This window comes from Entelurus aequoreus, linkage group LG03 (genome assembly GCF_033978785.1).
Source record: "Entelurus aequoreus isolate RoL-2023_Sb linkage group LG03, RoL_Eaeq_v1.1, whole genome shotgun sequence".
NCBI classification, from domain to species: domain Eukaryota; kingdom Metazoa; phylum Chordata; class Actinopteri; order Syngnathiformes; family Syngnathidae; genus Entelurus; species Entelurus aequoreus.
Window position 1 is genome coordinate 82,797,330 of NC_084733.1, and position 15,266 is coordinate 82,812,595.

General features: G+C 35.3%; 1 protein-coding gene across 5 annotated transcripts in view; it reads right to left on the reverse strand.

Annotated features, from left to right (window-relative positions):
* LOC133646972 (calcium-dependent secretion activator 2-like) overlaps nucleotides 1-15,266 on the reverse strand; it is a 269,411-nt gene that overhangs the window by 60,684 nt on the left and 193,461 nt on the right. For 4 of the 5 annotated variants that reach the window (XM_062042965.1, XM_062042963.1, XM_062042964.1 and 1 more), the window contains exons 18-20: nucleotides 14,798-14,954; nucleotides 6,146-6,287; nucleotides 1,363-1,482 (exon numbers count right to left, since the gene is read on the reverse strand). In XM_062042965.1, coding sequence (XP_061898949.1) covers nucleotides 1,363-1,482; nucleotides 6,146-6,287; nucleotides 14,798-14,954 — 419 coding nt within the window. The remainder of the gene's footprint in view (nucleotides 1-1,362; nucleotides 1,483-6,145; nucleotides 6,288-14,797; nucleotides 14,955-15,266) is intronic. The other variant, XM_062042966.1, reaches the window with a different exon arrangement.

The following is a 15,266-nucleotide window of genomic DNA, read 5'->3' on the forward strand; positions in this document are numbered from 1 at the left end:
AAGTCTCCATGTCCTAAAGTCTCCATGTCCTGAAGTCTCCATGTCCTAAAGTTTCCATGCCCTAAAGTTTCCATGCCCTAAAGTCTTCATGTCCTAAACTTTACATTTCTTAAAGTCTTCATGTCCTAAAATATCCATGCCCCAAAGTCTCCATGTCCTAAAGTCTCCATGTCCTAAACTTTCCATTTCCTAAAGTCTTCATGTACTAAAATCTCCATGGCCTTAAGTCTCCATGGACTAAAGTAGTCATGTTCTAAACTTTACATTTCTTAGTCTTCATGTCCTAAAATCTCCATGCCCCAAAGTCTCCATGTCCTAAAGTTTCCATGTCCTAAAGTCTCCTTGTCCTAAACTTTCCATTTCCTAAAGTCTGCTTGTCCTAAAATCTCCATGCCCTAAATTCTCCATGTCCTAAACTTTCCATTTTGTAAAGTCTTCATGTCCTAAAGTCTCCATGTCCTAAACTTTCCATTTCCTAAAGTCTTCATGTAATAAAATCTCCACGGCCTAAAGTCTCAATGTCCTAAAGTCTCCATGTCCTAAACTTTCCATTTCCTAAAGTCTTCATGTACTAAAATCTCCACGGCCTAAAGTCTCAATGTCCTAAAGTCTCCATGTCCTAAACTTTCCATTTCCTAAAGTCTTCATGTACTAAAATCTCCACGGCCTAAAGTCTCAATGTCCTAAAGTCTCCATGTCCTAAACTTTCCATTTCCTAAAGTCTTCATGTACTAAAATCTCCATGGCCTAAAGTCTCCATGTCCTAAACTTTCCATTTCCTAAAGTCTTCATGTACTAAAATCTCCACGGCCTAAAGTCTCAATGTCCTAAAGTCTCCATGTCCTAAACTTTCCATTTCCTAAAGTCTTCATGTACTAAAATCTCCATGGCCTAAAGTCTCCATGTCCTATACTTTCCATTTCCTAAAGTCTTCATGTCCTAAACTTTCCATTTCCTAAAGTCTTCATGTACTAAAATCTCCATGGCCTAAAGTCTCCATGTCCTAAACTTTCCATTTCCTAAACTCTCCATGGCCTAAACTTTCCATTTCCTAAAGTCTTCATGGCCTAAAGTCTCCATGGCCTAAAGTCGTCATGTCTTAAAGTCTCCATGTCCTAAGGTCTCCATGTCCTAAGGTCTCCATGTCCTAAAATCTCCATGCCCTAAAGTCTGCATGTCCTAAAACCTTCATGTCCCAAAGTCTCCATGTTTGTTCAATGAGGTTAAAAAGACAAGTTGTCCTCCTAGTTCTTTAAGGTCTAGCTTATCATCCAAGATGGACTCCCCGCCAGGTGGGTGAGGTAAGACGTCCTTGGGCAGACGAGCATGCGGGGGACGGCGAGGACAGCGCGGCGTACGTACGTGTGGTCACGCGGCGCTCCCATCCAGGCCGGTGGCGAGAAGCTGGGCATGGACGGAAGGGACAGGGGGAGGCTGGGGACTTTGAGGAGGGGGACGCCGGCGAGGTTGTTAGTGAGAGACCTGCATGCGGGTCACAGAGGGAAGAGGACAGAGGAGGCACAGTGGTGACATGGCGGCCACTCAGGATGAAAGGCGGAAAAGTCAGCGGCGGCGTGTTGATTGTGTGTTTTTGTGTCCGAGACAATGTCCCCGCATGTAGTGTGTCCTTGTCCTTGTCCTCGTCCTCATGTGTGTTCACATGCCTCACACTAAATGACTGCTGAAAACCATCAGTCACACCGAGAAGACGTTATTGACTCATCATTGATCCACCATTGATCCGTCGTCAACTTCCTCGCGTGCGGCCATCTCCATGACGACCGAGTCTGCAACAATAACGTCGCATTCGCACCGAGAAGGACGCTAAGGACATGAGGCAACACCGCAAAAATACCCAAGCTGGCACCCACCTTGTGGTGTGACGCAAAAGCCCTGCGGTGTGTGTATGTGTGTGTGCGTGTGTTACGGACAGCAAAGCCCTGTCTTGTCTGTTATTTCACTTGACCTTTTTCTGTGTTGATTGAGCTGTGCTGAAGCAGCAAAAAAGGGCATTAAGTTAAATGAAGAGTTTCTGTCCCTGATAGTTGATATAATAATGTAAGTGCATCATAAAGCCTACATGAATAGTCTCTCCTATTGCTATTGTACTATTTTTTCAGCTATATTTACATTAATCATTGGTAATGGAGCAGCCTAGTTTTGAATGGCAGGGTCCCTGCTATCATAAAAATATAACATTTACATAATATAAGTCAACTACAGGCTTCCCAAATGCTGTAATAAATTAAGCATGATGAGTTGACTTGAAACTGTTAAATGTTGCACTTTTTATATGTAGAAGAAAAGTTTTGTAATTTTGTTTAATCTGAGCAACAACTTGAGGCAGTTTAATGTTGATTAACGTGGGCAGAATTATTATAGTGTTCCCAATGTTAAAAGGATAAAGCCATTGTTTAAAAATTTGGTAAATAAATAACAAAAAAATGTATATTTTGTTGTTTTCTTATTGTAGCAAAAATGAACCAAACCATGACCTCTACGTACCGAACCGAAAATTTTGTGTACCGTTACACCCCTACTGTTTAGGGAAAGTTATCAAGTAAAATTAAATGTGCACACCGAAGCAAGACTGGGTTTTCAGCTTTCTCTTCAAAGAGTTAGCATATCAGCTAGCGTGTAGCATCACACGCAACAACGCCACCCAACCCCAATGTCTATTAGCAGGAAATTGAGGCTAATTTTGCAAAAATGTATTTAACGCTATGAAAAACGTTTTTATGGTAAAAACTAGCAACATTCTACAGTGTAAAAAATTTTTTTTACGGTACAAAAACCTATTTTACAGAATACGAAACAATTATTTTATGGTATTGCATTTTTTTTGAAAAAAGCAACACATTTTGTGGAATAAATTAACAAATTGTACTGTAAAGAAACTATTTTACGGCATCAGAAATTTTTTTACAGTAAAAAAAAATTACACGGGGAAAATAAAGGATTTTACAGTGTAAAAAACTATTCATGCTGTCAGCTCAGTCGCATTTTTTTACATGTGTATTATTGGAGAAATTCATAAATGTTGCATAACAAATTACACTGTAAAAAAACAATTTTTACGGAACAGAAAATGATTTTATAGTAAAAATTTAAACAATTACACGGTATAAAAAATGTTATCTACGACATGAAAAAACGATTTTAATGATAAAACATTTTTTACGGTAAAAAAAAAAGGACAGCTCAGTCGCTAAAAAATATTGTAAAATCTATGGTGGTTCTTACATGAGTAAGAAATTTAGCTAATTCTGCATATCAAATGAAGAAATCACACTGTAAAAAAAAATCGATTCTACGGTGTAAAAAAATATTTTACTATAAAAACAAAACAATTTTCCATCCATTCATCCATTTTCTACCGCTTTTTACAGTATAAAAATAATTTTACAGTTTAAAAAATATTTGACAGTATACAAAACAATTATTTTATGGTATTAAAAACCTCAAATTTTTCGATAAAAAAGCGGAACATTTTGCATAACAGATGAACAAATTACACTGAAAATAACGATTTTATGGAATAGAAAACTATTTTATGGTAAAAAACAAAAAACTAAACAATTACAGTTATAAAAACAATCACACGGTATAACATTTTCATCTAAGACATAAAAAAAAATGTTAATGATAAAAAAAATTTACGGTAAAAAAAAAAAAGACAGCTCAGTCGCTAAAAATACTGTAAAATCTATGGTGGTTTTTACATGAGTATTGGTGGCAAATTTAGCTAATTCTGCATAAGAATTGAACAAATCACACTGTAAAAAAAATCGATTCTACGGTGTAAAAAAATATTTTACTATAAAAACAAAACAATTTTACAGTATGAAAATAATTTTACAGTATAAAAAATATTTTACAATATACAAAACAATTATTTTGTGGTATTAAAAACCTCAAAAAAAGCTGGACATTTTGCATAACAGATGAACAAATTAAACTGAAAATAATGATTTTATGGAAAAGAAAACGATTTTATGGTAAAAAACTAAACAATTACGGTTATGAAAACAATTTGACGGTATAAAAAAGTTCTCTATAACATAAAAAAACGATTTTCATATTAAGGCAATTTTCTATGTAAAAAAATACAGCTCAGTCGCTAAAAAATACTGTAAAATATATTGTGGTTTTCACATGAGTATCGGTGGCAAATTTTGCACAACAAATGAACAAATCACAATGTAAAAAAAATAAAAAATAGATTTTACGGTACAAAAAAAGATTTTACTATGAAAAACAAAACCATTTTACAGTATAAAATATTATTTACGGTATACAAAATTATTTTATGGTATTAAAAAAGCAACTTTTGGTTGAAAAAAAAAGCGGAATATTTTGCATAACGGATGAACAAATTTCACTGTAAAAAATATTTTCAGTGCAGAAAATTATATTACGGTGAAAAAACTAAACAATTTAATGGTACAAAAAACACTACAAAAAAACCTAATTAAAAATGGTGAAAAAACTGACCGCTTAGTCACCAAAACTTTACAGTAAAATCTACACTTTTTTTTTTTTTACATTTTAATAGTGAATTTTGCTAATTTTGCATAACAAATGAACAAATGACACTGTAAAAGAAAAACATTTTATGGTATCATTTTATCATATTAGACCAAACAATTTTGGGAGAGAAAAAAAGTGGCAAATTTTGCATAACAAATTACACTGTAAAAAAATATATTTTATGGTATCAACACAAAAAACGATTTTCCAGTACAAAAAACTATTTTATGGTAACCTGACAGGTCATGTAGCAAAACTTTACGGTAAAATATATGGTGTTTATTACTTGCAACTTTTGCATAACAAATGAACAAATTACACTGTAAAAAAACAAAATGATTTCACGGTGTAAAAAAAGATTTTACTATAAAAACAAACCGATTTTACAGTATCCAAAATTATTTTATGGTATTAAAAAAACTAAAATTTTTCGATAAAAAAAGCTGAAAATTTTGCATAACAGATGAACAAATTTCACTGTAAAAACGATTTTACGGAATAGAAAACGATCTCATGGGGAAAAAAAAAAAACTAAACAATTACGGTATAAAAACAATTTGACGGCACAGAAAAGTTCTCTAGGACATAAAAAAGCGATTTTAATATTAAAACAATTTTTACCGTGCAAAAAAATGACAGCTCAGCTACAAATTACTGTAAAATCTATGGTGGTTTTTACTTTAGTATTGGTGGCACAACAAATGAACAAATCACACTTTAAAAAAGTATTTTACAATAAAAACAACATTTTACAGTATAAAAATAATTTTATAGTATAAAAAATATTTTAAGGTGTACAAAACAATTTTAGAACATTTTTGCATAACACATGAACAAATTACATTGTAAAAAATATTTTTCGGTATAGAAAATGATTTAATGGTACAAAAAAATTAATAATTTATGGTACAATGCAGCACAAAAAATGTTTTTATGATGAAAAAAGTGACAGCTTAGTCACCAAAACTTAACAGTAAAATTTACAGTATTTTTTAACATTTTAATGTTGAATTTAGCACATTTTAGCTCAGTCGCTAAAAATTACTGTAAAATCTATAGTGGTTTTTACATGAGTATTGATGCCAAATTTTTGCTAATTTTGCACAACAAATGAACAAATTACACTGTAAAAAAACCAAAACATTTTATGGTATAAAAAAAAATAATTTTTATGGTTACATTTTGTGGTAAAACTTGGGGAGAGGAAAAAAAGGGCAAATTTTGTGTGACAAATTACACTGTTAAAAATTATATCTTTTATGGTATCAAAACAGTTTTATGACACAAAAAATGATTTTCCTGTACAAAAACAATTTTATGGTTAAAAAAAACCTGACAGCTCCTTCGGCAAAATTTCACAACTGCGGTTTTTACATGGTATTACTGTCAATCGAAAAATTATACTACTGTTATTTCTACGGTAAAATTGTGGCGACTGATTTTTATTTATTTTTTTACAGTGTAGCGATTGTGTTCGGGTGTTGGTATTTGTAGAGCAACTCCATTACCCAGAAGTCTTAGCGTGTTTTGTCTTGATGGTTCATATCTAAAGACCGAATCTCAGGTATCATGGTGCAAGGATCGCCGACTAGACGGGCAGGGGGAGGATTCTTACTTGACCGACTGCCAGGTCTCGTGCTCGAAGCCTCGATGGACGGACTGCGCGATGGACGACTCCATCAGGTCGATGTAGCGCACCACCAGGGGGACAAACAGCTCCTGCAGGTGTTTGTGGAAGGGCCCGTTGCACAGGTGGGCTGTAGGGCGGGCGGAGCCAATGGGACGACATGAAAACCAAGACAGAACACGTTCTATTGTTTAGTCATCAAATCAGGCCCGACTAGTTTGCTGGCTTATTAATACAAGTAAGATATGGTTAACTAATGAATTAATACTATAGCTTTTCACAAAAATAAATAAATACATTGATAAAAGTAGCTTCATTAAAATAAATGATTTGATCAAAACAACTTTTCTTGAAAATAAAATAAATAATAAAAGTAACCTAATAAAAATAAATTCATAAAAATAAATAATTACAAATATTAAAAGTAACTTTCTTGACAATTAATTAATAATTAATAACATAATTTTCATAAAATGAATAATTAAATAAAAGTAGCTTTTTATAAAAATAAATAAATAAATGTAACTTCATAAAAATAAATTAATGGAATATTAATCAAGGCAACTTTTCATAAAATTAAATGAATCAATAAAAGGTACTTAATTTAAAAAAAACAACAGTTTATAAAAATAGTTTCATTTTAAAAAGTAACTTAAAAAAATCAATTAATCAAAGCAACTTCATTAAAAAAACTGCTCATGAAAACAAATAAAAGTAACTTTAAAAAAAAAAGTATGGATTAATTAATCAAGGTAACTTTTCATAAAAATAAATAAACTAATGAAAGTCACTTCATAAAAATAAGTATATTCAAAATAACTATTAATAAAAATAAATTACACAATTCAGTCAATTCACTTGCATTATTTGACATTACGTGGGCGGTTTGGACTGCTGTAATCGTTTTCAACAAGCCAAGCAGCTGTATACGTGTCTTGTATCTACTGTATATGTCATTGTTAACTATATTACCTGTCACCTTTAAACTCCTTGTGCAGGTCTGAATGTTTATTTAGATGTTTACCTAAACGTGAAGCAACGGTGGTGATGCTGCTTTGACACATTTGGCGAGACCCGTTTTGAAGCTTTAGTATTATTATTTAGTATTTTAGCCTAACGTTAGCTAGCGTGGCTAGCCGGCTAACATTACAAACTAACGTTCCAAACTAACGTGTCATATATTCTATAACTTATCCAGATATTGTGCAATTTTTCTCTGGCCCTACATTTTAGGTGTTGAAACGCAAAATTAGATGAAAAGTTAGCATAGAATGTTAGCATGCTAATATAAGAAATGGTGGCATACTTCCAAGATGGCACCAAGTATCAAAAAAACCTTAATTTTTAGGTTTAAACATAAACAATTAGCTAAAACGCTCACATAAAATGTTAATGAGTTAGCATACTTCTAAGATGGCGTCAAGTATCCAAATCCATGATTGTTAGATTTAAACATACACAATTAGCTAAAACGCTAGCATACAATTTTAGCATACTAACGTTAGCTGGGTGACATAAGACGAGTAAGCACGCTTTTAGGATGGCGCCAAGAAATAGAATGCCCTATTTTTAGGTGTTGCCATACAAAATTAGATGAATAGTTAGCATAAAACATTAGCATGCTAATATAATAAATGTTAGCATACTTCCAAGATGGCACCAAGTATCAAAAACCATGATTTTTAGGTTAAAACATACAAAATTAGCTAAAAAGCTAGCATAAAACATACAAAATTAGCTACAACGCTAGCATAAAACATTAGCGTGTTAGCACGTGACAGAATCAGAAGAAATACCAAAATGCACTATTTGTAGGTGTAAACATACAAATAGGTAGCATAAAACCTTGGCATGCTAACGTAAGCGACATTAACATACTTTCAAGATGGCGCCCAGTTTCAAAAATCATGATTTTTAGGGTTGCACATACACAATTAGCTATAAAGCCAGCAGTGAAAGTTAGCATGCTACCTTTCGCACAGTTGCTCGATAGCGCCTAGCATCGCCAATAATGAATTTTAAGTTTAAACATACAAAAAGAGCTAAAAAAGCTAGCATAAAACCTCACCATGCTAACATTAGCATGCTAATGTAAGCCCGTTTTGAAGCTTTAGTGTTTTAGTATTATTATTTCGTATTTTAGCCTAACGTTAGCTAGCGTGGCTAGCCGGCTAACATTACAAACTAACGTTCCAAACTAAAGTGTCATGTCACCCTCCCCGGATTGCTAATAATCAAATGTAAACAATCAAATGCAGATACTTTTTCTTTTTCTTATGCCTTCTGATCTCTCTCTCTCTATGTCCACTACTTGATGTCCATACCCCCCCCCCCCTCCACACCCCTGATTGTAAATAATGTAAATAATTCAATGTGATTATCTTGTGTGATGACTGTATTATGATGATAGTATATATGATAGTATATATCTGTATCATGAATCAATTTAAGTGGACCCCGACTTAAACAAGTTGAAAAACTTATTCGGGTGTTACCATTTAGTGGTCAATTGTACGGAATATGTACTTCACTGTGCAACCTACTAATAAAAGTCTCAATCAATCAATCAATCAATATATTCTATGACTTATCCAGATATTGTGCATTTTTCTCTGGCCCTACATTTTAGTGTGTTGACACGCAAAATTAGATGAAAAGTTAGCATAAAATGTTAGCATGCTAATATAAGAAACGGTGGCATACTTCCAAGAGGGCACCAAGTATCAAAAAACATCATTTTTAGGTTAAAACTAGGGGTGTAACGGTACGTGTATTTCAATCAATCAATGTTTATTTATATAGCCCTAAATCACAAGTGTCTCAAAGGGCTGCACGGGCCACAACGACATCCCGGGTACAGAGCCCACATACGGGCAAGGAAAACTCAATAAATAACCCAAAAATTTATATTTTATTGTTTTCTTACTGTACCGAAAATGAACCGAACCGTGACCTCTAAACCGAGGTATGTACCGAAGCGAAATTTTTCTGTACCGTTACACCCCTAGTTAAATCGTACAAAAATTAGCTAAAAAGCTAGCATAAACATTAGCATGTTAGCACGTGACAGAATAAGAAGATATATTTAGGTGTAAACATACAAAACTAGCTAAATAGTAGGGCTGTGAATCTTTGGGTGTCCCACGATTCGATTCAATATCGATTTTTGGTTGTCACGATTCGATTCAAAATCGAATTTGTTTTCAATTCAACACGATTCTCGATTCAAAAACGATTTTTCCCCGATTCAAAAGGATTCTCTATTCATTCAATACATAGATTTCAGCAGGATCTACCCCAGTCTGCTGACATGCAAGCAGAGTAGTAGATTTTTGTAAAAAGCTTTTATAATTGTAAAGGACAATGTTTTATCAACTGATTGCAATAATGTACATTTGTTTTAACTATTAAATGAACCAAAAATATGACTTATTTTATCTTTGTGAAAAGATTTGACACAGTGTGTTGTCAAGCTTATGAGATGCGATGCAAGTGTAAGCCACTGTGACACTATTCTTTTTTTTTATTTTTATAAATGTCAAATGATAATGTCAATGAGGGATTTCTAATCACCGCTATGTTGAAATTGTAACTAATATTGATACTGTTGTTGATAATATTCATTTTTGTTTCACTACTTTTGGTTTGTTCTGTGTCGTGTTTGTGTCTCCTCTCAATTGCTCTGTTTATTGCAGTTCTGAGTGTTGCTGGGTCGGGTTTGGTTTTGGAATTGGATTGCATTGTTATGGTGTTGCTGTGTATTGTTTTTTTGGATTGATTAATTAAAAAAATAAAAAATAAAAAATAAAATAAAATACATTTTTTAAAAAAAATCTATTTTTAAAACATGAGAATCGATTCTGAATCGCACAACGTGAGAATCGCGATTCGAATTCGAATCGCGATTCGAATTCGAATCGATTTTTCCCCACACCCCTACTAAATAGCTAACATAAAACGTTGACATGCTAATATAAGAGACGTTAACATACTTCCAAAATGGCACCAAGTATCAAAAATCCCAATTTTTAGGGTTAAACATACAAAATTAGCTAAAAACTAGGGATGTCCGATATTGGCTTTTTTGCCGATATCCGATATTGTCCAACTATTAATTACCGATATCAACCAATACCGATATCAACTGATACCGATATAAACAGTCGTGGAATTAACACATTATTATGCCTAATTTGGACAACCAGGAAGTGAAGATAAGGTCCTTTTAAAAAATTTTTATAAAATAAAACAAGATAAATAATTTAAAAACATTTTCTTGAATAAAAAAGAAAGTAAAACAATATAAAAACAGTTACATAGAAACTAGTAATTAATGAAAATGAGTCAAATTAACTGTTAAAGGTTAGTACTATTAGTGGAGCAGCAGCACGCACAATCATGTGTGCTTACGGACTGTATCCCTTGCAGACTGTATTGATATATATTGATATATAATATAGGAACCAGAATATTGATAACAGAAAGAAACAACCCTTTTGTGTGAATGAGTGTAAATGGGGGAGGGAGGTTTTTTGGGTTGGTGCACTAATTGTAAGTGTATCTTGTGTTTTTTATGTTGATTTAATAAAAAAATAAAAATAAATAAAATAAAAAATAAATAAAAAATACTGATAATTTCCGATATTACATTTTAAAGCATTTATCGGCCGATATTATCAGACATTTCTACTATAAAGCGAGGAAAAAAGTTAGCATGCTAACTTTCGCACACTGGCTAATAATAATAATTTTTAGGTAGCTAAAAAGATTCAGTAAATCGCTAAAATGCTGTGATGCTATTGGACGACGCCCCCACGGGTGCTTGAGATAAACCGGCGGCGACAGTAGCGTGTTAGTCGGGACCAGGAGCAGACTGCAGGTCTCTGCGGGCTTCATTACTTGGATGATGGTTGGGATTATGAACAGGAGCCTTCTCGGCCCTCAGGAGACACGCCTCCCTCGCAGGCGCCGCCACAAACAAGTGAGCATTTGGGAGGGAGAAGTTGCCGCCAGTGGATCCGAACGTGTGATTGAAAAGCAGCCATCTTGCAAAGGGTCGCATCATCGCCACCTTGTCATGTGACCGACCACACGACGCGGCGTTAACAACATCGCATTAGCGTGTTTGCTCGCGTCATAAAGTGATGCCTCCTTTGTCTCACAAATTGCCCTTGAGCAGCGTGCCGCCGCTTCGCTTCGTCGCTGCTTTTTCTTTGGCATCGCGGCAAAGGAATAAAAGCCTCGCTTCTCGCCAAGACAAAGCCCGGCGGGAACAATGAGACGTCTTTCTCGCGCCGAGACACGTCGCCGTCTTCCAAGTTTGGACCTTGAGACTCGCCAGGGGACAACTAAACACCCGTTCTGTTAGCGCCAGGCGAACATCTCACTAAACATCCACTCCTTTTTGAAGTGACGCTTGTGCGCATAATTCTAAGATGGCGTCAAGTATCCAAATCCATGGTTTTTAGGTTTAAACATGCACAATTAGCTAAAACGCTAGCATAAAATGTTATCATGCTAAGGTAAGATTGATAACATAGGACGAGTTGGCGTACTTCTAAGATGGCGTCAAGTATCCAAATCCATGATTTTTAGGTTAAACATGCACAATTAGCTAAGATGCTAGCATAAAATGTTAGCATGCTAACATCAGTTTGATGAAATAGGACGAGTTAGCATACTTCTTAGATGGCGTCAAGTATCCAAATCCATGGTTTTTAGGTTTAAACATGCACAATTAGCTAAAACGCTAGCATAAAATGTTAGCATGCTAACGTTAGCTTGATGACATAGGATGAGTTGGCGTACTTCTAAGATGGCGTCAAGTATCCAAATCCATGATTTTTAGGTTAAACATGCACAATTAGCTAAAATGCTAGCATAAAATGTTAGCATACTAACATCAGCTTGATGAAATAGGATGAGTTAGCATACTTCTAAGATGGCGTCAAGTATCTAAATCCATGGTTTTTAGGTTTAAACATGCACAATTAGCTAAAACGCTATCATAAAATGTTATCATGCTAACGTAAGATTGATAACATAGAACGAGTTAGCGTACTTCTAAGATGGCGTCAAGTATCCAAATCCATGATTTTTAGGTTAAACATGCACAGTTAGCTAAAATGCTAGCATAAAATGTTAGCATGCTAACATCAGCTTGATGAAATAGGACGAGTTAGCATACTTGTAAGATGGCGTCAAGTATCCAAATCCATGGTTTTTAGGTTTAAACATGCACAATTAGCTAAAACGCTAGCATAAAATGTTAGCATGCTAACGTTAGCTTGATGACATAGGATGAGTTGGCGTACTTCTAAGATGGCGTCAAGTATCCAAATCCATGATTTTTAGGTTAAACATGCACAATTAGCTAAAATGCTAGCATAAAATGTTAGCATACTAACATCAGCTTGATGAAATAGGACGAGTTAGCATACTTCTAAGATGGCGTCTAGTATCTAAATCCATGGTTTTTAGGTTTAAACATGCACAATTAGCTAAAACGCTATCATAAAATGTTATCATGCTAACGTAAGATTGATAACATAGAACGAGTTAGCGTACTTCTAAGATGGCGTCAAGTATCCAAATCCATGATTTTTAGGTTAAACATGCACAATTAGCTAAAATGCTAGCATAAAATGTTAGCATGCTAACATCAGCTTGATGAAATAGGACAAGTTAGTATACTTCTTAGATGGCGTCAAGTATCCAAATCCATGGTTTTTAGGTTTAAACATGCACAATTAGCTAAAACGCTAGCATAAAATGTTAGCATGCTAACATTAGCTTGATGACATAGGATGAGTTGGCGTACTTCTAAGATGGCATCAAGTATCCAAATCCATGATTTTTAGGTTAAACATGCACAATTAGCTAAAATGCTAGCATAAAATGTTAGCATACTAACATCAGCTTGATGAAATAGGACGAGTTAGCATACTTCTAAGATGGCGTCAAGTATCTAAATCCATGGTTTTTAGGTTTAAACATGCACAATTAGCTAAAACGCTATCATAAAATGTTATCATGCTAACGTAAGATTGATAACATAGAACGAGTTAGCGTACTTCTAAGATGGCGTCAAGTATCCAAATCCATGATTTTTAGGTTAAACATGCACAATTAGCTAAAATGCTAGCATAAAATGTTAGCATGCTAACATCAGCTTGATGAAATAGGACGAGTTAGCATACTTCTAAGATGGCGTCAAGTATCTAAATCCATGGTTTTTAGGTTTAAACATGCACAATTAGCTAAAACGCTAGCATAAAATGTTATCATGCTAACGTAAGATTGATAACATAGGACGAGTTGGCGTACTTCTAAGATGGCGTCAAGTATCCAAATCCATTATTTTTAGGTTTAAACATACACAATTAGCTTAAACGCTCTTATAAAATGTTAATGAGTTAGCATACTTCTAAGATGGCGTCAAGTATCCAAATCCATAATTTTTAGGTTAAACATGCACTATTAGCTAAAACACTAGCATAAAATGTTAGCATGCTAACATCAGCTTGATGAAATAGGACGAGTTAGCATACTTCTAAGATGGCGTCAAGTATCCAAATCCATGATTTTTAGGTTTAAAGATACACAATTAGCTAAAACGCTAGCATAAAATGTTTGCATGCTAATATTAGCTTGATGAAATAGGATGAGTTGGCGTACTTCTAAGATGGCGTCAAGTATCCAAATCCATGATTTTTAGGTTAAAACATACACAATAAGCTAAAACGCTAGCATAATAACAACCCGGATGGTTCTTTTCCTCTTTGGTCCGGAGGACCCGACGTCCACAGTTTCCAAAAACTATTTGAAATGTGGACTCGTCAGACCACAGAACACTTTTCCACTTTGCATCAGTCCATCTTAGATGAGCTCGGGCCCAGCGAAGCCGGCGGAGTTTCTGGGTGTTGTTGATAAATGGCTTTCGCTTTGCATAGTAGAGCTTTAACTTGCACTTACAGATGTAGCGATGAACTGTAGTTACTGACAGTGGTTTGAAACGTTAAGTATGTTGTTTTCTGAAGTGTTCCTGAGCCCATGTGGTGATATCCTTTACACACTGATGTCGCTTTTTGATGCAGTACCGCCTGAGGGATCTACGGTCCGTAATATCATGGCTTACGTGCAGTGATTTCTCAAGATTCTCTGAACCTTTTGATGACATTACGGACCGTAGATGGTGAAATCCCTAAATTCCTTGCAATAGCTGGTTGAAAATGTTGTTCTTAAACTGTTCAACAATTTTCTCACACATTTGTTGACAAAGTGGTGACCCTCGCCCCCATCCTTGTTTGTGAATGACTGAGCATGGAAGCTGCTTTTATACCCAATCATGGCACCCACCCGTTCCCAATTTGCCTGTTCACCCGTGGGATGTTCCAAATAAGTGTTTGATGAGAATCCTTCAACTTTATCTGTCTTTTTTGCCACTTGTGCCAGCTTTTTTGAAACAGGCTTCAGGCATCAAATTCCAAATGAGCTAATATTTGCAAAAAATAAAGTTTTCCAGTTTGAACGTTAAGTATCTTGTCTTTGCAGTCTCTTCAATTGAATAACCGGGCCCTAAGTGTGGCGTGGGTTCCTAACGTGGGTGTGGCCGACAGAAGAGGAGGAGCTGCGACTCACGCTCGGTCCTCAGGAAGCCGTTGAGGAGCTGGAAGAGCGGGAAGCTGTTCCACGAGTCCAGGGCCTGGGCCCGCAGGACCGGGTCCACGTCCGCCCGGTACAGGGACAGGAAGCTCTCGGCGTGCTCGGCCATCAGCTCGGGCCACCACGAGAACGCCTGCACGACAAGGAAGTCACCTGTGAGGCGGTTACCGTGGCAACGGTCGCGGGGGGGGGGGGGGGCTGCGTTGTCATGGAGACCACGGCCTGAACCGACAAGAACTGTTCGGCGTCCATTTGTACTTCTGATAACATGCAAGTGTTGGAAGGAAGGATGAAGAGTACAACAAAAATTGCAAAAAGTTTCAAAAGTCTTGAGCACACAAACGTATTTCAAGCCAGTATGAAAAGAAGAAATACTTTTTTTAAACGTTTGAAAACAGAAGACAATAGTCCAACAAGTATTTTTATGGAGTAAAAAAACATCATA